The 20,880-nt window shown below is 46.5% G+C and overlaps 1 protein-coding gene and 1 pseudogene across 1 annotated transcript; one reads left to right on the forward strand and one right to left on the reverse strand.

Annotated features, from left to right (window-relative positions):
* Positions 1-12,988: 12,988 nt before the first annotated feature.
* On the reverse strand, positions 12,989-13,072 carry LOC147966123 (small nucleolar RNA Z247; annotated as a pseudogene).
* A 5,817-nt stretch (positions 13,073-18,889) lies between these two features.
* Positions 18,890-20,544, forward strand: LOC147966124 (WAT1-related protein At3g30340-like). Its single transcript, XM_087527115.1, has 2 exons — positions 18,890-18,949; positions 19,498-20,544. Exons 1-2 carry the CDS (start codon positions 18,891-18,893, stop codon positions 20,333-20,335), a joined length of 897 nt encoding a protein of 298 aa, XP_087383241.1. The 5' UTR covers position 18,890; the 3' UTR covers positions 20,336-20,544.
* The last annotated feature ends 336 nt before the right edge of the window (positions 20,545-20,880 follow it).

Raw genomic sequence — 20,880 nt, forward strand, 5'->3', positions numbered from 1 at the left:
CCCCGCAGGCAGCTCAGTTCGGACCAACACTCAGAGGAGCACTGGCCCGGGGGGGGGGGGGGGGGGTTAAAATAAAGATGACCCTCGAGAGAGCGACTCCCAAGGGAAAAGTAGGTGGTGGTGAGGCAAATGGTAAAACCAAGGTTGGGCATTGCTGGAGGAGTTTTATTCAAGGCGAACTGTCAAGGGGTTCCCATTATAGCCCAACCGCGTAAGGAACGCAAAATCCGGGAACATAACACCGATATGACGGAAACTAGGGCGGCAAGAGTGGAACAAAACACCAGGCATAAGGCCGAGCCTTCCACCCTTTACCAAGTATATAGATGCATTAATTAAATAAGAGATATTGTGATATCCCAACAAGTAAACATGTTCAACCAGGAACAACATCTCCATGTTCCAACAAGGAACAAACTTCAATCTTCACCTGCAACTAACTACACTATAAGAGGGGCTGAGCAAAGCGGTAACATAGCCAAACAACAGTTTGCTAGGACAAGGTGGGTTAGAGGCTTGGTTCAACAATATAGGAGGCATGATAAGCAAGTGGTAGGCATCGCAACATAGGCATAGCAGAAGAGCGAGCATCTAGCAAGCAAAGATAGAAGTGATTTCGGCGGTATGGTCATCTTGCCTGAAATCCCGCAAGGAAGAAGAACGAGTCCATGAAGAAGATAAAGGGACGTAGTCGAACGGATCCTCACACACACGACGTTATCGGAACCAACCCGAAGAAGCAACACCGGAAAGAAAGCTAACAATATAGTAAACAACCACGACATGAACATGGCATGATGCACAATTGAGTATGATGCATGTCCGGTTTAATGAGGCATGGCATGGCAAAATGCACAAACAATCCTACAAATTAAATGGAGCTCAATATGCAACGAGTTGCATATTGACGAAACACCACGTTCAAGTTATTTAGTTCGATCTCGTTTATGTACCCAACAATATTAAATGTTGTTAAACATGGCAAGAGGGTGAAGCAAAGTAAAACTACCTATCTAGTCAAGGTTAAATGAGGCCGGAAGCAATGAACAACAATTCCGGTAAATCCCCATATGCATATATTAGGTTTGGTACTGTTCTGCCCTAAACACAATTTTAGAGTTGTTAAACATGCAAAGATGAGTGCACCATGGTAAACTAGGCATTTTTCTACCCCATTTACATATAAAGTTTATTAAAATCCGAGTTACAGTTATTTAGTTATGAAATAAATCATTTTACCATGGCATTTATGCAAATTAAATGCAAGCAACATTTTAAACATGGATGCAAGCAGCATATTATGAAACTAGATGAAATTCTAAGCATTTTACATATATGGTTCGTTTAGTTTGGATGCATGTATATTTAACTATAGACAATGTAAAAACAGTGGCAATTCTGTAAATATGCAATGCACTGGAAATTAAACAAATCCACAGGCAGAAAAAAAACATGCACGGGCCCGAAGCATCAAGGTGCAGCGGCCCGGATGAGGATTCAGCCCAAGTGGCTGGCTGTGTTGTGTGCAAAAGATAAATAAGAGGAAACGGGGGCAAAAATTAGGGTGCCCAGGAATTGAACCCACCACATCACCGTTGAAAACAAAGTGGGCTGACCAGCTCGCCTGGAAGATGTTTGTGATGGATACTGGGCTTGGACAAACAGGAACAAGAACAAAGCTTGATCTGGTAAGGCAAAAATTGATGAAAAAGAATGTGGCCGTGGGGATTTGATCTCTGGTTGCCTGGGTGCAAACCTGCTAGCCTAACCAGGAGAACCAAGAGTGCACCTGAGATAATTCACAGGCAAAATATAACTGAACCAACAGTTCGAGCGAGCCTGACAGAAACAAGGCACAAATTGGGGCACCTGGGAATCGAACCCCAGACCCCTCGGATGGATACTGGCTGCGCTAGCCACTGGGCTAGCTATGTGTTGGTGGTGCATATGGAGATCGACAGAAGATAACTAGCATCGCGACCAGGACCAAAACTGAAGCGCTAACCACTGCAATGGATGAGTGTTTATGGCACAAGGAGGGCTCGGTCCAAGATGAAACAGTTGTGCGTGTGAGCGAATTAACAGAAACAACACAAAAAGAAAAAAGGGGGGGCGCTGGGCTTGAACCCAGGTCCTTTTGGATGGATGCATCGCTACTAGCCACTGCACTAACTGCTCTGTTTATGACTAAACAGGGAGATCATTTCTTCTGAATAAACAAAAGGCAGGAGCCTTCTTCATGGATCACGGGAGAACTGGGTGACGACGCCGGCGAGCAAGACGGCGACCGTCGCGACCACAGGCCGACGGCGGGGGTGTAGAAAAGGCTTGCGGTGGCCGTGGTGGGATGTGTGCATGTGTGGGTGCAGCAAGAGGCGGCCGTGTGCATGCAAAAACTCGCGCTCGACTCGGGCGCGGCCATGGAGGGAGACGGCGACATGCGCTAGGTGGGTATGGGGAGACTTGGGGCCGAGCTGCGGTGCTGCAGTGCGGCGGGTGGCGTGTGTGAAGCAACGAGCAGAGCAACTGCATGAACACAAGCACGAAATCGAGGCCGTCCATGGCGAATTTGGAATAGGCGGGCTCGGGAAGACGACTACGGCGGCAGAATTGAACCGGGGAGAGGCTGGGAGGAGCGACTGCTCACCGAGGGGGTGCTGCTGGAGTTGAACACGGTCGCGTGTGGCCGGAGACGGCGGGAGGACGTGATGATCGACGGAGCCGCTCGGGTCCGTGAAGCAGAGGAAGACGACGAAGATGACGTTGAGGAACTTGGCGATCCGGGCTCGGGGAGTCGCGGGGAGACGTTGCCGGAGTCGTGGGACTTGCTGCGGAGGAAGACGACGCCCGGGAGATGCTAGCTACGCCGGGCTCGAGCTTAGCTCGACTGGTCATGGCGATGGCGACGGCAGGGCGTGGGGAACTTACCTCGGCGGCGGGAGGAGGCAGAAGAGGGAAAAACGGAGCGAGGAGGACCCTAGGGCTGGGACAGGATTATATAGGAGGAAGGGAGCAGCTCCGTCCGTCAAATCAACCGGACTGCCGACGTGGATGCGCTGGATGTCCTGCCGTACAGTACAGGGAGAAGACGATGAACAGAGGAGGTGCTGGTGGGCTTGGCTGGGCTGAAAGGTGAGTGCAGGTGGGCTGGGGGCCGGGAGGAACAGAGGGATATGGCTCTCTCCTCCTGATATGAAATTCTTTCTCTTCCTTATTTCTTCAACCAGAATTTAGGAGAAAAGAAAGAGGAGCTAGAGTGGAATATTTCAGAAAAGAAAAAATATCCTTGGAGTCTTGAGAATATGCAAAATTTGAATAAATTGGTTTGGCAATTTTTAGAGTAAGAAAAATAATTCAAGTTTGAATTGACTTCAAACTTGAGCCATTTTTGAACCCAACCAAAACATATTTATATGAGCCGAAAATTGGCAGAGAGCGTGTAGGCAATGAGCAGGTTTTATAGGGAAAAATGAACATTTATGGAGGACAGAAAAATGGCACTAGCAAAAATGAAAGGAATAACAAGGAAGAAGGAGGTGTTGATGCATGGGTAGATTTGAGAGACATAGCAAGGGGTTTGGTCACATGCAACATGCATAGAGCAAGACAACATCATGAAGAATGTGATGCGCATGGTGATTATGATGAAATGCAAAAAGACAAAAGGCACAATGCAATGAAACCAATGGTGTTCATGAAGCAAGAGGCAAATATGTCAAGGCACTCAACATGATCATGGCATAAACATATATGAATGAAATATGCAGAACAATTATGATAATGCAACAAACATAATAAACACACGTCAACAACTAAAATAAAAGGAAGGCATCTGGAGTATCGGCCTCGGGGCGTTACAACACTCCACCACTACGAGAGGATCTCATCCCGAGATCTAGGATGGCATCGGAGGGAAAACGGAAAAGAAAGAGAAGAGGTAAACTAAGTTGCTTCTTTGACAAAAGAGTTAGACCAAAGAACCCTGAAAAGGTTAAGCCATTTCCAAGAATGGAATAAACGGAGATGAACGAAGTTGAAGACACTCCGTTATGAAAGAGGAAAAGAAAGAACAACTTCGGGCAGCACTCTGATTGAAAGGAAATGGAATTGAATAAGAACTTTATAAGATGAGAAGATACTTGATGAAAACACAAAACACTGCCTCCGTAACTATTGAATGAATGGAACAAGGGATAAGAAAGATCTCGGACAGCACTCCGGTTTAAAAGAGATGAAAAACTTGATAAAAAGAAAGAGCTTGAGCAAAGAGACACAATACTCCGGTTAAAAGGATAAGCACGATCAAAACATGGTCCCGACAAAGCGAGAAGATGGGTTGAGGAGAGCAACATCACAATGCCTTTGGAACGAAGGAATAGAAGATAGATAATTGAAATAGGAGAAATGAGGATAAAATGCCAACTTCTGCCAAAAAGAGCTTGAGAAGGCATCCTTAGGAGAAGGGTCGAACGGAGTTATTGGAAACCCAACAACGAAAAGAATAAGCTTGATATGGTCTTATGGAATACATGTCAAATTATGAGGTGACAAACTGCCACTCACGGGAAAAGAATTTGATTGGTATGACCGATGAGACGAGAGAATTATTTCACCGGGAAGATAGATGAAGAACTTGGATCATATATTATCACCATTAATAGCAAAATCCTTAGGGAAAGATTTAGGTGGAATATAACCCAAGATAACTCAAATGACAAGATTAATGGGTTTAAATATCTCAATCTTGTGAATGAAAAATGATATATTACCACCTCAAAAGATAAGGAAGAAACAATTGCACTCCGGATAGCAAGATGAAGAATGCTTGAGCTCCTTAGAAAAAATCTCAATGAACACTTCGAGAATGAATTAAATCATAGATGAACCATCATGTAGAACCTCCAGTAATAAAAGGATGATCAAACAAAAGGAAAGAGAAATTGAAAACACAAGGTGAAACCTTGTAATGATTAGATGCAGCTTTGCGATGAGATAAAGAGAAAACTTGGAACTCTGGAAAAGAAAGATGAACACATGGAAACAAGAATTTGACGAACCTCCGGAATAAGGAATTAATCGCTTGGATGAAACAAGAATAAGAATTATGTTATGCGTATCCTTCACCAATTTAATTGATGACGAGCAAATGGATTTGGCACACAACTTATTCTCGTAGCAAGGATAGCGCAAACTTGAGAAGGTCTTCAACGAACCACCGGTAGGATTCGAAACAACGAATGAATTGGTATGATAAAGAAGGAAGAGAAACTCTTGAACGAACCACCGTAAGAATTGAAAATGAACGAAGAGAAGATAAAGAAACTCCGGGAAGAATTATAAAATGAATGAAGATGCTTGAGAGGATTTAGATACATGAGAACGAGGAGATCACGAGCCGAATAGAGATCACTTGAACGAAGCACCGGTAAGATTGGAGAATGATAACTGAAAGCTGAGAATGAATAAACCTGAATTGATGGACTCCGGATAATCAACCTGAAAAGACTCCTGAATTGTACCGGATGGGTGAAAAGAATTCCCACAATCGAAAATAATTATGAGAGGATGGCAACAAGATAGAATCACGAATCTTGAAGAGAATGGAGCAAGATTTAAAAGAAACTCTTCTTCGGTCTTCAAAATATGAGAATGACGATGAGAAACACCATCAAGAATCGTTTAGGCACTCCGGAAGAATCAAAAGCGAAGAGATTGAGTCAACGATGAAAAGAATTTGAAAGATCTTGGAGAAAAACATTTGACTGATGACAATTCATTCTTATGTCAAACTTTAGAAGATTTGAGAATAACTCTGGGAGAATAAGAAGAGTCAGGTAAGATCCTGGAAAAAGACCTGTGGGTTAGGGCCCACTCAAAAGAAACACCGTTGAAAAGGTTGCTTGGAAGATAGATTGCACCGGTTGAATTAAAAGACTTGAATGAGAGAACATCCTCGAAAGATCTTGAACGAATGTAGAGTGAAAACACGAATCTTCAAGACATCTTGAACACTCCAGAACAATTGAATAGCGAGAAATGAATGAATATGAGGAGCACCGTCAAGAGAAGGTATTTGAAATGAGGAAAGGGGATATAATCGACAAATCTTGACTTGAATCCACCGGAGAAGAAAAGAATGAAGAAAGATGAACTTGAAGCTCCGTTAGAATCTTCATGAGAATCACCGGGTACGAACATTCAAAGACAAGAATGAAGAGACTTCACACGAATAAAATAGATACTAGATTGAGATATAAGAGTCTTCGGAGAAAACAAGGGAGGGAGGGCGGGAAAAACAAAGGCAACTTGGGACGAATGAAACAAACACCGTTGAGAAATTTGAGAAGAGAAGAGTCAAAACTCTACGTCAGGATGCCTTACCAGAGCGATGAAGGGACTGGGGAGTAAAAAGAATTCCTAAACTCTCCGATATAATACCTAAATGACTCAAAACATTTTTCTAGACTCAACTCATCCGCTAATTCGATCAAGTAGTGGGGGCTCCTATGGTCGGGGAAGGCTCTGATTACCAACTTGTAACGCCCTCGATGCGGCTATATCTCCCACGTGTCGAAGCACGACTTAGCGGCATAACCGCATTGAAAGCAATGTCGCAAGTGAGGTAATCTTCGCAAACAACCCAAGTAATACATAAGGGAAAAGAGATACATAGTTGGCTTACAATCGCCACTTCACACAAATACATGAATAAAGCATTACATCAACCAGATACAATCAAGGTCCGACTACGGAACCGAAATAAAAGAAGAACCCCAAATGCGACAAGGTCCTCGATCGACCCCAACTGGGCTCCACTACTGATCAACTAGAACGAAACAACACAAATGACAAGATATTCATCGAGCTCCTCCTTGAGCATGGTTGCGTCATCTGCATGATTCAACGGCACCTGCAAGCTGGTTTTGGAAGTATCTGTGAGTCACAGGGACTCAGCAATCTCGCACCCTCGTGCTCAAGACTATTTAAGCTTATAGGTAAGGCAAGGTATATATGTGGAGCTGCTGCAAGCGACTAGCATATATGGTGGCTAACATACACAAATGAGAGCGAGAAGAGAAGGTAAAGCACGGTCGATAAAATTATGATCAAGAAGTGATCCTAAATCAACCTACGTCAAGCATAACTCCAACACCGTGTTCACTTCCTGGACTCCGCCGAGAAGAGACCATCACGGTTACACACGCGGTTGATGTATTTTAATTAAGGTCAACTTCAGGTTTTCTACAACCGGATGTTAACAAATTCCCATCTGCCCATAACCGCGGGCACGGCTTTCAAAAGTTCAAATCCCTGCAGGAGTGTCCCAACTTAGCCCATCACAAGCTCTCACGGTTAACGAAGGATATTCCTTCTAGCGGGAAGACCCGATCAGACTCGGAATCCCGGTTACAAGACATTTCGACAATGGTAAAACAAGTCCAGCAACACCTCCCAAATGTGCCAACAAATCCCGATAGGAGCTGCACATATCTCGTTCTCAGGGCACACTCATATGACACTAGCTACGAGTAAAACCAAACTTCAAGTTGCCCCGAGGTGGCCCCGCAGGCAGCTCAGTTCGGACCAACACTCAGAGGAGCACTGGCCCGGGGGGGTTAAAATAAAGATGACCCTCGAGAGAGCGACTCCCAAGGGAAAAGTAGGTGGTGGTGAGGCAAATGGTAAAACCAAGGTTGGGCATTGCTGGAGGAGTTTTATTCAAGGCGAACTGTCAAGGGGTTCCCATTATAGCCCAACCACGTAAGGAACGCAAAATCCGGGAACATAACACCAATATGACGGAAACTAGGGCGGCAAGAGTGGAACAAAACACCAGGCATAAGGCCGAGCCTTCCACCCTTTACCAAGTATATAGATGCATTAATTAAATAAGAGATATTGTGATATCCCAACAAGTAAACATGTTCCAACCAGGAACAACATCTCCATGTTCCAACAAGGAACAAACTCCAATCTTCACCTGCAACTAACTACGCTATAAGAGGGGCTGAGCAAAGCGGTAACATAGCCAAACAACGGTTTGCTAGGACAAGGTGGGTTAGAGGCTTGGTTCAACAATATAGGAGGCATGATAAGCAAGTGGTAGGCATCGCAGCATAGGCATAGCAGAAGAGCGAGCATCTAGCAAGCAAAGATAGAAGTGATTTCGAGGGTATGGTCATCTTTCCTGAAATCCCGAAAGGAAGAAGAACGAGTCCATGAAGAAGATAAACGGACGTAGTCGAACGGATCCTCACACACACGACGTTATCGGAACCAACCCGAAGAAGCAACACCGGAAAGAAAGCTAACAATATAGTAAACAACCACGACATGAACATGGCATGATGCACAATCGAGTATGATGTATGTCCGGTTTAATGAGGCATGGCATGGCAAAATGCACAAACAATCCTACAAATTAAATGGAGCTCAATATGCAACGAGTTGCATATTGACGAAACACCACGTTCAAGTTATTTAGTTCGATCTCGTTTATGTACCCAACAATATTAAATGTTGTTAAACATGGCAAGAGGGTGAAGCAAAGTAAAACTACCTATCTAGTCAAGGTTAAATGAGGCCGGAAGCAACGAACAACAATTCCGGTAAATCCCCATACGCATATATTAGGTTTGGTACTGTTCTGCCCTAAACACAATTTTAGAGTTGTTAAACATGCAAAGATGAGTGCACCATGGTAAACTAGGCATTTTTCTACCCCATTTACATATAAAGTTTATTAAAATCCGAGTTACAGTTATTTAGTTATGAAATAAATCATTTTACCATGGCATTTATGCAAATTAAATGCAAGCAACATTTTAAACATGGATGCAAGCAGCATATTATGAAACTAGATGAAATTCTAAGCATTTTACATATATGGTTCGTTTAGTTTGGATGCATGTATATTTAACTATAGACAATGTAAAACAGTGGCAATTCTGTAAATATGCAATGCACTGGAAATTAAACAAATCCACAGGCAGAAAAAAAAACATGCACGGGCCCGAAGCATCAAGGTGCAGCGGCCCGGATGAGGATTCAGCCCAAGTGGCTGGCTGTGTTGTGTGCAAAAGATAAATAAGAGGAAACGGGGGCAAAAATTAGGGTGCCCAGGAATTGAACCCACCACATCACCGTTGAAAACAAAGCGGGCTGACCAGCTCGCCTGGAAGATGTTTGTGATGGATACTGGGCTTGGACAAACAGGAACAAGAACAAAGCTTGATCTGGTAAGGCAAAAATTGATGAAAAAGAATGTGGCCGTGGGGATTTGATCTCTGGTTGCCTGGGTGCAAACCTGCTAGCCTAACCAGTAGAACCAAGAGTGCACCTGAGATAATTCACAGGCAAAATATAACTGAACCAACAGTTCGAGCGAGCCTGACAGAAACAAGGCACAAATTGGGGCACCTGGGAATCGAACCCCAGACCCCTCGGATGGATACTGGCTGCGCTAGCCACTGGGCTAGCTATGTGTTGGTGGTACATATGGAGATCGACAGAAGATAACTAGCATCGCGACCAGGACCAAAACTGAAGCGCTAACCACTGCAATGGATGAGTGTTTATGGCACAAGGAGGGCTCGGTCCAAGATGAAACAGTTGTGCGTGTGAGCGAATTAACAGAAACAACACAAAAAGAAAAAAGGGGGGGCGTTGGGCTTGAACCCAGGTCCTTTTGGATGGATGCATCGCTACTAGCCACTGCACTAACTGCTCTGTTTATGACTAAACAGGGAGATCATTTCTTCTGAATAAACAAAAGGCAGGAGCCTTCTTCATGGATCACGGGAGAACTGGGTGACGACGCCGGCGAGCAAGACGGCGACCGTCGCGACCACAGGCCGACGGCGGGGGTGCGGAAAAGGCTTGCGGTGGCTGTGGTGGGATGTGCGCATGTGTGGGTGCAGCAAGGGGCGGGCGTGTGCATGCAAAGACTCGTGCTCGACTCGGGCGCGGCCATGGCGGGAGACGGCGACATGCGCTAGGTGGGTATGGGGAGACTTGGGGCCGAGCTGCGGTGCTGCAGCGCGGCGGGTGGCGTGTGTGAAACAACGAGCAGAGCGACGGCATGAACACAAGCACGAACTCAAGGCCGTCCATGGCGGATTTGGAATAGGCGGGCTTGGGAAGACGACTACGGCGACAGAATTGAACCGGGGAGAGGCTGGGAGGAGCGACTGCTCACCGAGGGGGTGCTGCTGGAGTTGAACACGGTCGGGGGTGGCCGGAGACGGCGGGAGGACATTATGATCGACGGAGCCGCTCGGGTCCGTGAAGCAGAGGAAGACGACGAAGATGACATCGAGGAACTTGGCGATCCGGGCTCGGGGAGTCGCGGGGAGACGTTGCCGGAGTCGTGGGACTTGCTGCAGAGGAAGACAACGCCCGGGAGATGCTGGCTACGCCGGGCTCGAGCTCAGCTCGGTTGGTCATGGCGATGGCGATGGCAGGGCGTGGGGAACTTACCTCGGGGGCGGGAGGAGGCAGAAGAGGGAAAAACGGAGCGAGGAGGAAACCCTAGGGTTGGGACAGGATTATATAGGAGGAAGGGAGCGGCTCCGGCCGTCAAATCAACCGGATTGCCGACGTGGATGCGCTGGATGTCCTGCCGTACAGTACAGGGAGAAGACGATGAACAGAGGAGGTGCTGGTGGGCTTGGCTGGGCTGAAAGGTGAGTGCAGGTGGGCTGGGGGCCGGGAGGAACAGAGGGATATGGCTCTCTCCTCCTGATATGAAATTCTTTCTCTTCCTTATTTCTTCAACCAGAATTTAGGAGAAAAGAAAGAGGTGCTAGAGGTGGAATATTTAAGAAAAGAAAAAATATCCTTGGAGTCTTGAGAATATGCAAAATTTGAATAAATTGGTTTGGCAATTTTTAGAGGAAGAAAAATATTTCAAGTTTGAATTGACTTCAAACTTGAGCCATTTTTGAACCCAACCAAAACATATTTATATGAGCCGAAAATTGGCAGAGAGCGTGTAGGCAATGAGCAGGATTTATAGGAAAAAAATGAACATTTATGGAGGACAGAAAAATGGCACTAGCAAAAATGAAAGGAATAAGAAGGAAGGAGGAGGTGTTATGCATGGGTAGATTTGAGAGACATAGGAAGGTGTTTGGTCACATGCAACATGCATAGAGCAAGACAACATCATGAAGAATGTGATGCGCATGGTGATTATGATGAAATGCAAAAAGACAAAAGGCACAATGCAATGAAACCAATGGTGTTCATGAAGCAAGAGGCAAATATGTCAAGGCACTCAACATGATCATGGCATAAACATATATGAATGAAATATGCAGAACAATTATGATAATGCAACAAATATAATAAACACATGTCAACAACTAAAATAAAAGGAAGGCATCTCGAGTATCGGCCTCGGGGCGTTATATTATGTTTATTGGAAGGACGAAGATTGGGCCAAACAGCACACCCAAAGACACGCAAAAAAGTATTGTCTGGTTGAAGATTGAAGAGGTGCTCTAAAGGTGTTTGTGATTGGATAACTTTACTAGGAAGACTATTAATCAAATATACTGCTGTAGTAAAAGCTTCATCCCAGAATTTCAAGGGCATAGATGCATGGGCAAGTAAGGCAAGACCAACTTCAACTATGTGTCTATGTTTGCGTTCAGCAGAACCGTTTTGTTGATGTGCATGGGGGCACAAAACATGATGTGAAATGCCAATGCGCTCAAAAAAGGAATTTAACTTGCGATACTCGCCACCCCAATCTGTTTGGATGGCAAGAATTTTTCTACAAACAAGCGTTCAACGCGTTGTTGGAAATCATGAAATTTCTGAAAGACATCAGACCGGTGCTTTATCAAATAGATCCATGTAAATTTACTGAAGTCATCAATAAATCTAACATAATAGGTAAATCTTCCAACAGAAGGAACAGCAGGACCCCAAACATCCGAAAATATGAGCTCTAAAGGAGCACTTGAGACACTAGTAGACCGAGGATACGGAAGTTGATGACTTTTCGCCTTTTGACAGGCGTCACAAACAGACTCATGACTTTTATTTGACACAGGAAGACTATGTTTCTTGACAACTTGATCGACTATGGTGAACGAAGGATGCTCTAAGCGTCCATGCCACCGAGAAGATGACACCCCAAGAGCATGCTTTTGATGGATGGATGGTGTATGACGTAGAGGATAAAGGCCACCCCTACTCCGAGCGCGCAGCAGCGTTCTCCCCGTTCCCTGTTCCTTGATAGAAAAGAACTTCGGGTAAATTTCAAGGAAAGTATTGTTTTCATGAGCAAGTTTGTGAGCAGAAATTAATTTTTTGTGGAACTTGGGACATGCAAGAAATTTTTAAGATGAATGGGACGATCATGGATATGAATCTGAGAATGGCCAACATGTGCAATTTCCATACCTATCCCGTTTGCTACGTGGACTTGTTCATGGCCGGTGTAGCGTTCACGAACAATAAGCTTGTCCAGATCGCCCGTGACATGGTCCGTTGCCCCGGTGTCAAGATACCAATTGGTATCAACACCATAGGAGGTAGCCGCTGCATTGGCGGATTTTTCTTTCCTCTTGTAGTTTTTCTTGAACCTGTTCCAACAGTTGTATGCATCATGGCCCTCCTAGCCACAAATCTGACACACAACGGTGTTCTTATTGCTGGAGAAGTTGGAGGAGCCGCCACCATGGTGCTGCTGCTGGTAGTGGTTGGGCGAGTAGCCGCCGCCACCGCCGCCGCCGCCGCCTCGGCTATCACGGCCATCACCGCGGTTGTTGCTGTTGGAGTAGCTGCCCCCATTGCGGCTGTTGTTGGAGTAGTTTGGGGGCGCGCCGCGGTTGCCGTAGTTGGTGTAGTTGCTGTTGCGGCCTCCTTTTGCAGCGAGGTTCATCGAGTACTGGACGTTCTGCGCTTCCAGCCGTCCCTCCGCCACAAGGAGCTGAGAGAAGAGGGCAGGGAGCGTGATTGGCACGGTGGCGTTGTTGGCGGAGATTGCCTGCATGAGAGGGTTGTAGTCTGCATCTAAACCTGCAAGAATTTGTGAGATTAGATCATCTTCGTCCATCTTCTTGCCCGCTGCAGCAAGTTCATCCGCCAAACCCTTCATCTTTGTGAAGTAGGCGGAGGCAGACAAGTCTCCCTTCTTGGTGTTGGTGAGCTGCGTCCGAAGCTGGATGACACGGGCGCGAGACTGCGACGAGAACATCTCCTCGATCACCTCCCACAAGCTGCGTGAGGTGGTTTTGTCCATCACTTGCAGCAGGACATCGCGGGAGAGGGAACGGAACAGGTAGCCAAGGATCTGCTGATCCCAAGCCACCCACGCCAAGTACTCTGGGTTTGGCGCCTTGGCGACGGTCTTGTCCGCCTGGGTTTGATCAATCTCCTCTGCCGGAGCCGCTCGTGTGCCATCAAGGTATCCCATCAGATTGGCACCATGGATCGAGGGCAACACCTGAGTCTTCCATGGCAGGAAGTTATCACGGGTTAACTTTTCCGTGACTTGGTCGCTGAAGGGGTTGGGGAGGGCTGCCGAGGAGGACGACGAGCTATGCGACATGTTCGTAGATGAGGAAGAGACGTGGCTCTGATACCATACAAAATCTGGTGGAAGCGTATGCAACCTGCAGGGACGCGCTGCGTGTTATAAAGGGCTCAAAGGCCGAGGAGTTTACAGGAGATACGATCTGGACGTAGCTAGCTTGGTCTCTACGTTTTACAACAACCTACACAATATTATGTATGATGGAGACAAAGCCGAACTAACCCAGATCAGATTACAACTCACACACGCCAAACACCCTACGTTACATATTTCAACATTCTCGATGGTCATGCTATTCTGGTGACTTCATGGTTTGTAGTTGCCGAGGCCAGCTTCACTAGAGTATTGCACTTGAGACAAGCACAATTTCGACGGCGGGGAAGTGTCATGTCCTGGGTACATGACCCGTCAGTCTGTAGACTTGGTGTATAAGGAGTGAGGCCCAGAGGGCAGTGTGTGTCGTGGCATACTTATAAGCCAACCATGTATCCAGATGTATTATCGAATTAATGAATGAACTGAGCTGCTCAAGCTCCTTCGTTCTCGGTCAATCCCCTTCCCATTACCTCACTTCATCCTGTGATTCTCGAGTTGCTGCTCGGGACATCACAGAGGCGGTGAAGGGCGGCGGTGGCGGCTCCTTGCTCCCTCGGCGGCGCCGCGCGCAGCACGCTGTGGACGGCACAGCGGGATTCCAAGGTCACGACGGCTCCTGCTCCCTCGTGGCACGGCGGCGCGGCATGTTGCGGGCGGCACGAGGCCGGGGGCGCAGCGGCTCCTGCACCCTGGGTGGCACGGCGGTGGCTGGGAGGGACCGCGGGGATGAGCGATTTTCCTTTTGAAGTTTAACTGAGGGTGCGTGATTACAAGAGATCGTTGCCTGATTATCCGAGGGGTGGGTGATTTCTTTTTTGCGTGCCTCCCGTGATTATGGGGATTTGTTTGCGGATGCGGGACCTGCAATTTCCAGTCGTTGGAAATTGTTAAGTGTACACCATAAAAGTATTACATTAATAATAACGGTTAGATTGAGAGTTGTGGGCCTAATCGTGTGGTACTGATTGGTTCATGCGGTGTTGTGGGACTAATGGTGGGGTGCATTTAAGAAAGTTCTTGTTTGTTTATTTAATGTAAATAAAAATAAATAATAGTAGTAGAGATATGGGAGCATGCGTACCAATCATAGCCGAGTGCTCCTCATGGCACCGAAGTTTGCTAGTATCACTTTTGATCTCCGTAGTAGAGAGGCCAATTCGGTTGTGGGTGATTTAGCAAAATATTATATTAGTTCTGGCAAGTCTGAAGTATGGAAATTGTCATCCTTGACTTTATTTTTAACCATTATGTAAACGATCTGGCTATCATTTGATGAATAAAGTTTATGATGCTAAAAAAATCAAGGGAAATCTGCCGTCCGATTAAGCATGGGGCGTTCGCCACCTCCCTTACTCAATACGTGGCCTACGGCACAACGTCTTCTTCCTCATTTTATCTCTGCAACAACGGTGGTGTCGCAGAACGATGACAACAAATGATGACTGCGCAAGTGCATGACGTGGTCAGAGATGTTGTTTCAGTTTTTGCAACATGGATCTTGTTGTAGAAATTTAGATGCGGTGGATATGCATTTGTAACATTTGCAATAAGGGTTTTGTTGGAGAAAATTGAAGAAGAAGAAGAAGAAGAAGAAGAAGAAGAAGAAGAAGAGGTTTGTGTAATATGGGTCTTGTTGCAGAAATTTAGAGAAGAAAAGGTTTTCTAACATGGCTCTTATTGCCGAAAAATAGAGAAGAGAATGTTTTGCAACAAAGGTCTTATTAAAGAAAATTAAAGAAATAACGATTTTGTAACAAAAGACTTGTTGCAAGAGGAACGATATATACAACTTGCATCAACACATCCAACGGCTCGCTGCCGGCCGACACGTAGCACGCCTCTAAAAACAAACTTACGATTCCTCGTTTTGCTTCTCTAACCGCACATAAATAATCTTTCAAACTGTTAGAGGTGGAAACAAAAAATAACAATCCGCGGCAAAAGGTAGCCAACTCTCTCAAATATACTCAACCAATCCCTCTCAAAGTAAAACTTCATATCCTCTCCCTTCCCGCCCAAACGGCCACCACTTTCTGCCCGCTTCCGCTGCTAACACTAATGCCTTCGATTTTGGTCGGAATGGAACTGCAAGATCCTTCTGCCACCCCGCCAGCCATCGCTGACACGACATCATCAAAAACGACCCACGCGCCGCCGCCTATACAAAATAAGAGATTTGGAAACAAAAACCTCTTTTGGGCAACCACACCGGCAACAAAGGCCGGTAGCAAGGCCACAAACGACATCGGGCAATTGGTAGTCCTCCCGCTGCTCCAACTGTCGGCAACCGCGATGGTGCTCGTTGAGCAGGAGGCGAACGAGAAGAAGAAGAAGAAGAAGGCTCCGACGCCTCATTCTCGCCAATGTCTTGTACCCTTTCTCCGGCCACCCCTACGCCCGCTCGTCCGGCACGACCGACCGCCGTTGCCATCATCGTATGTGGCCACCAACTGGTTGATGAAATGCCATCAAGGTAAAAATTGTTTATTTCTACTGGTGCGGTGTCCCGGCTAAGGGGTCTCTCACCATGTCAACTCCCTGCCTAGTGGGCCGGGTTGAGGACCCCTTGTCGGTACCATCTTGGGCCGCATCGAGCAGCACATGAAACATAAAAGGAAGATCCAAAAGACTTGACGTATACTACTAGACGCTAGATTGCTGGAGGATTCTATGTCCTCGTAAGTAGCTGGCGGTGTCCTGGCCTAGCTGGTCTAGTCCATGGGCCGGACTGACAGCCCGTTGATGAGGGAGGACTCTGGAGGCTTCTAACCTATGGCGTTAGCATATCGGGCTTCACTGAGGACTTGGTGTGTACTCCAAGTATATCTATTATGATCAACGTGTAACCCCTAGATGGCAACCGACCATGTGCAACCTTAGATAACCCTGGTGTCTATATAAGCTGAAGGGTTTAGTTCGTAGAGACACATTGATCATCGTCACCATTACCCTTAGGGTTTAGTCCACAACTTATGATCTCGAGGTAGATCAACTCTGTACTTTGATACATCCACAATATAAACAAGAGCAGGACGTAGGGTTTTACCTCTTCAAGAGGTCCAGAGCTGGGTAAAAACACTGTGTCCCTTGTCTCCTGTTATCCATCGATCCAATCTCATAGCTCAGGCCCCCTACCCGAGGTCTACCAGTTTTGACACCGACATTGATGCTTTCATTGAGAGCTCATTGTTGGATCGCCAAGGATTGATGGCTCGCTTGTAGATTGATAGCAGTATTGGTTGCGGTGACATCTTTGTCCCCGACCAGCTTTTCGCTTTTGGCAGCATCATGTTGCACGCTGATATGACCGGCCGCTTGGGCCGTTTTGAGAACTTCGCCCTAAACCAGGTCATCATGTTCGGAAGCCTGGATTACATCACGAACGCCTGAAGTGATCTAGTCCTCTCAGGACGGATCTTAGATCGGCTCAAAGATCCCTCCGACGTAGGAACTCCGGAACAGCGAATCCGACCTCCTGATGGAACCAACCCTGTAGATAGATCTGGTGGTCACCACCGCCAACCTAACCCCTACCTCCTAGGATGACGGCCTTGATCCGAACTTGTCCTCAGACCCATCAGCGGCCTTTGATGCAGCTTCTCCGCTTGTTGACTAGGGGTCGGCCCTGAGCGGCCGAGATGACGGGCCTGCATCAAGTGGCCCAAACAAACTATTTCACATTAGCCCGACTTATAGCTAGGCCCTTGACACCAAGGAGCTCTCGCATATAAATGAGGTGCTAGATCGAATCCAAAATTTGGTGATCTCCTCTGCCGTTTATGATCAGATCGGATGTAAAGTCGATGACCAGGAAATTTTCATCCCTCTCACCATGCGTGTTCGCCGCGTCCGCCCCAAACTGTATATTTCCATGCGTCATCCAATCATTCATGCATGAACCGTCTTTTGTACTCCGTATGTATTTTGTTTCAGTATACTGGTTATTTATTAGCTAATTAATTCGCTATGCTATGCTATGCATGCGACGCCGACCATGTAGCTAGCTCGAGTGACGAACGTTCGGATCGACATATATTTGACCCGCGCCGGCCGATTAATTAGTTGCCGTGTTAATAAGACGGTCCGGGTCATATATAGATATTATTCACCCAATCTATTTAATTAGCAAACACGTAGCCACACGCACCGGAAGTATTACGTGTGTTCATGTACTCCCTCTATAAATGTTACAGAGATTGTACTGTAAAACTAGTACTCCCTCTGTCCCAACGCTCTTACATTATGAGACGGAGAGAATACAACTTTTGACATCGATACACATTTGGCTACAACTAGCAAATTCGACAACCTTTGATAACTTTGGCGCCATTACGTACAAATTAGGTAGTTTTCGTGACAGCGCTAGACATACACTACACGCACGCATGAAACCCTCTCCATTTGTGCTGATCAATGGATGGACGGCCGTGATCATGCATGCACATAGTAGTAGGAACATGACCAGTAACTGCTGGCCGCACGCACTGGAAGTACAAAGGTTTACTTGAAGATTTTACGTACAAACTTATGTGAAGGATTATAATTGTTAGTAGGGGGATGAGGGGGTTCATCCCACTTAAAACCAGGGGAGAGAGGGAAAATAAGTTTGGAAGGTTATGCAAACCTTTGTAGATCTTTGTAGGTGTATCATTATTGCTAATTAATTGTACCACTCTTCCCCGATTTGGAAAATGATGTATACTCCTGCCCTACTGCTTAATAGTGTGTTGACAAGACAAACGCCTTTTTTTGGCGAAATGTACCAGACAAACACTTGACAGAATTGAAAAGTTCGGACAAGGATCAGTTGGTCTGTGCTTTGATTAGTTGGGTGAGTGTCCTGACAGCTAGCTAGCGCTAAACACGCCAACTGTACTGCTAATCGAACGAGATCAGCACTAATTAATGTACTACTCTGTCTGTGTGTCAATTTGGAAAGCCACACCTACTCTTGTGAGAGCACAAGAAATTAGTAGTACCACGTACTTCTACTGACTGCGATGCTAGTAAATTTTACTGCTGCGAATAACCGAGATGGTAATTAATAGTAACCGAGATAACGTCTCTTCCCGTCGATGCATGCATGCAGTATATGGAACGAACAGTATCCCATGCATCCATTTTTCTGATGTGTCCTGGTCATTTCTCTAGCTACCTAGCTAGCTTGTTCTTCTTGCACTGATTAATAAGTTCCTGCCTAATTGTTTTTTTGATGGTAATTAATTAAATAAATTGTTGCAGGGAGATGTGGAAGAAGGTGAACCCGCGAGTGCTGGGTTGGATTTCCCTCAACGCAACGCTCGGGTTCGCACTACAACCACTCCCAATCTATTCTTACAACTACCCCTAACAAAAAATCTATTCTTACAACTAGTAGTAGCTAGCTTGTATTTTGCGCAGCCAGCAGTTCTATATTTAGAAATGCATTTGTGATTTGCCCGTTTGCAAACTTCTGCAAAGACACAAGTCACCTTAGTTATAATTAAACAGCAAATCTGAAGAAAAAAATACATCATGTTTTCAAGGGAAAAAGCATAATCTTGTTCTGAGTAGAAGAAAAGTAATACCTTCATCTCGAAATGTAAGACATTTTTGTAGGCTAATTAGCACTACCTTCGTCCGGAAATACTTGTCATCCAAATGCATAAAAGGAGATTTATCTAAACATATTTTAGTTTCAGATACATCACTTTTTATCCATTTTGATGACAAGTATTTTCGGACGGAGGGAGTACGTATAACTGGAATTGAGATGTACAGAGGCGTACATATTGTGCATAAACTCATTCTTAATTATTTTTAATTTATATTAATATTCCTCTCGCAAGCTTATATATGTATACGTCTTGTAGAGTGCTGCTGGCGATGGGGCTGTACTACTGCGGCCTGCGGGCCACCAGCGCCGCCTACGCCGTCAACTTCCTCAACCTCGTCCCCACCGCTACCTTCATCATCGCCGTTGGGCTCCGAGCCGAGCGCCTCTCCCTCGTCGCTTGGGCCAGTAGGATGAAGCTCCTCGGAGCTGTCGTGGGCGTGGCCGGCACCATGGTCGTCCCCCTCTGCAAGGGCACCCATCTCCTGCTGCCGCACCTCCGGCAGTCCTCCCACGCCAACCCCGACGTCGCCTCGCCCCACGGCGGCCGCGACATGGCCGTCGGCACGCTGTTCCTGTACGGGAGCTGCGTCAGCTACGCGCTCTGGTTCGTCGTGCAGGCCAAGGTCACCAAGGTGTTCCCGTCCCGGTACTGGGCCACGGCGCTCACGTGCGCCGCGGGCAGCCTGCAGTCTGCCGTGGCCGCGGCCGTGGCGGTCGTCCTCGCCCCTGCCGGCGACGGACATGGATGGGCGCGCACGTGGACGCTGCGCTGGGACCTGCAGCTGGCCACGGTGGTCTACTCCGGGGTGTTCAACACGGGCGTCACGTTCGTGCTCGTGTCGTGGGCGGTGGAGCGCCGCGGCCCGGTGTACCCTCCCATGTTCAACTCCCTGTCGCTCGTCGGCACCACCGCCGTCGACGCCGTCGTGCTCGGAACCGACGTCTACCTCGGCGGCGTGATGGGAGCGGCGCTCGTCGTCGTCGGCCTCTATGCGTTTCTGTGGGGCAAAAGCAAGGAGCTCGCGGCCGCCAAAGCGGTCAACGCCGAGCAGGAGCTGCGGTGTGCAGGAGACACCGACGATGGCATTGCCTAGCGATTTTATCCAGCTTGGGTACAGATATCGATGGAATTAATTGAACTATTGACCCGTATCGGAATCTGAGATCACATCGCACACAGTTATTCCAATGCGTCCGGGACATAAGACAAGGCAGAGTTATACTGTTACTACCTCCGTCCAGATTTATTAAGGCTTCTAATATTTTGAGCCAAACTTTAATCATTTATAAGATTAATGAAATATACTCTCCCCGTTTTTAAATATAAGGGGGTGTTTGTTTCTAGGGACTTTTTTGTGTAGGGACTAGAAAAAGTCCCTTTTAGAGACTTTTTTACCAAACGGGAAGGACTTTTTAGGGACTAAACTAGGCATTTGGGACTAAATGAAGAAAACTCTCAAGGAGAGTCTTTTTGGGACTTTTTGGGACTTTTCCAACAATGCCCCTCCATGCACTCATTGCCCGTCACCACATGGTGTTGTTTGATTGTTATTTTTCTATATACCAGGGGCAACATGGTCATTTAATAACCTTTAGGAAGGGACTAGGAACTTTTTAGTCTCTGCAAACAAACAGAGAG

Source organism: Triticum urartu, chromosome 6A (assembly GCF_056163025.1).
Source record: "Triticum urartu cultivar PI428250 chromosome 6A, HENAU_Tu73, whole genome shotgun sequence".
Taxonomy (NCBI): Eukaryota; Viridiplantae; Streptophyta; class Magnoliopsida; order Poales; family Poaceae; genus Triticum; species Triticum urartu.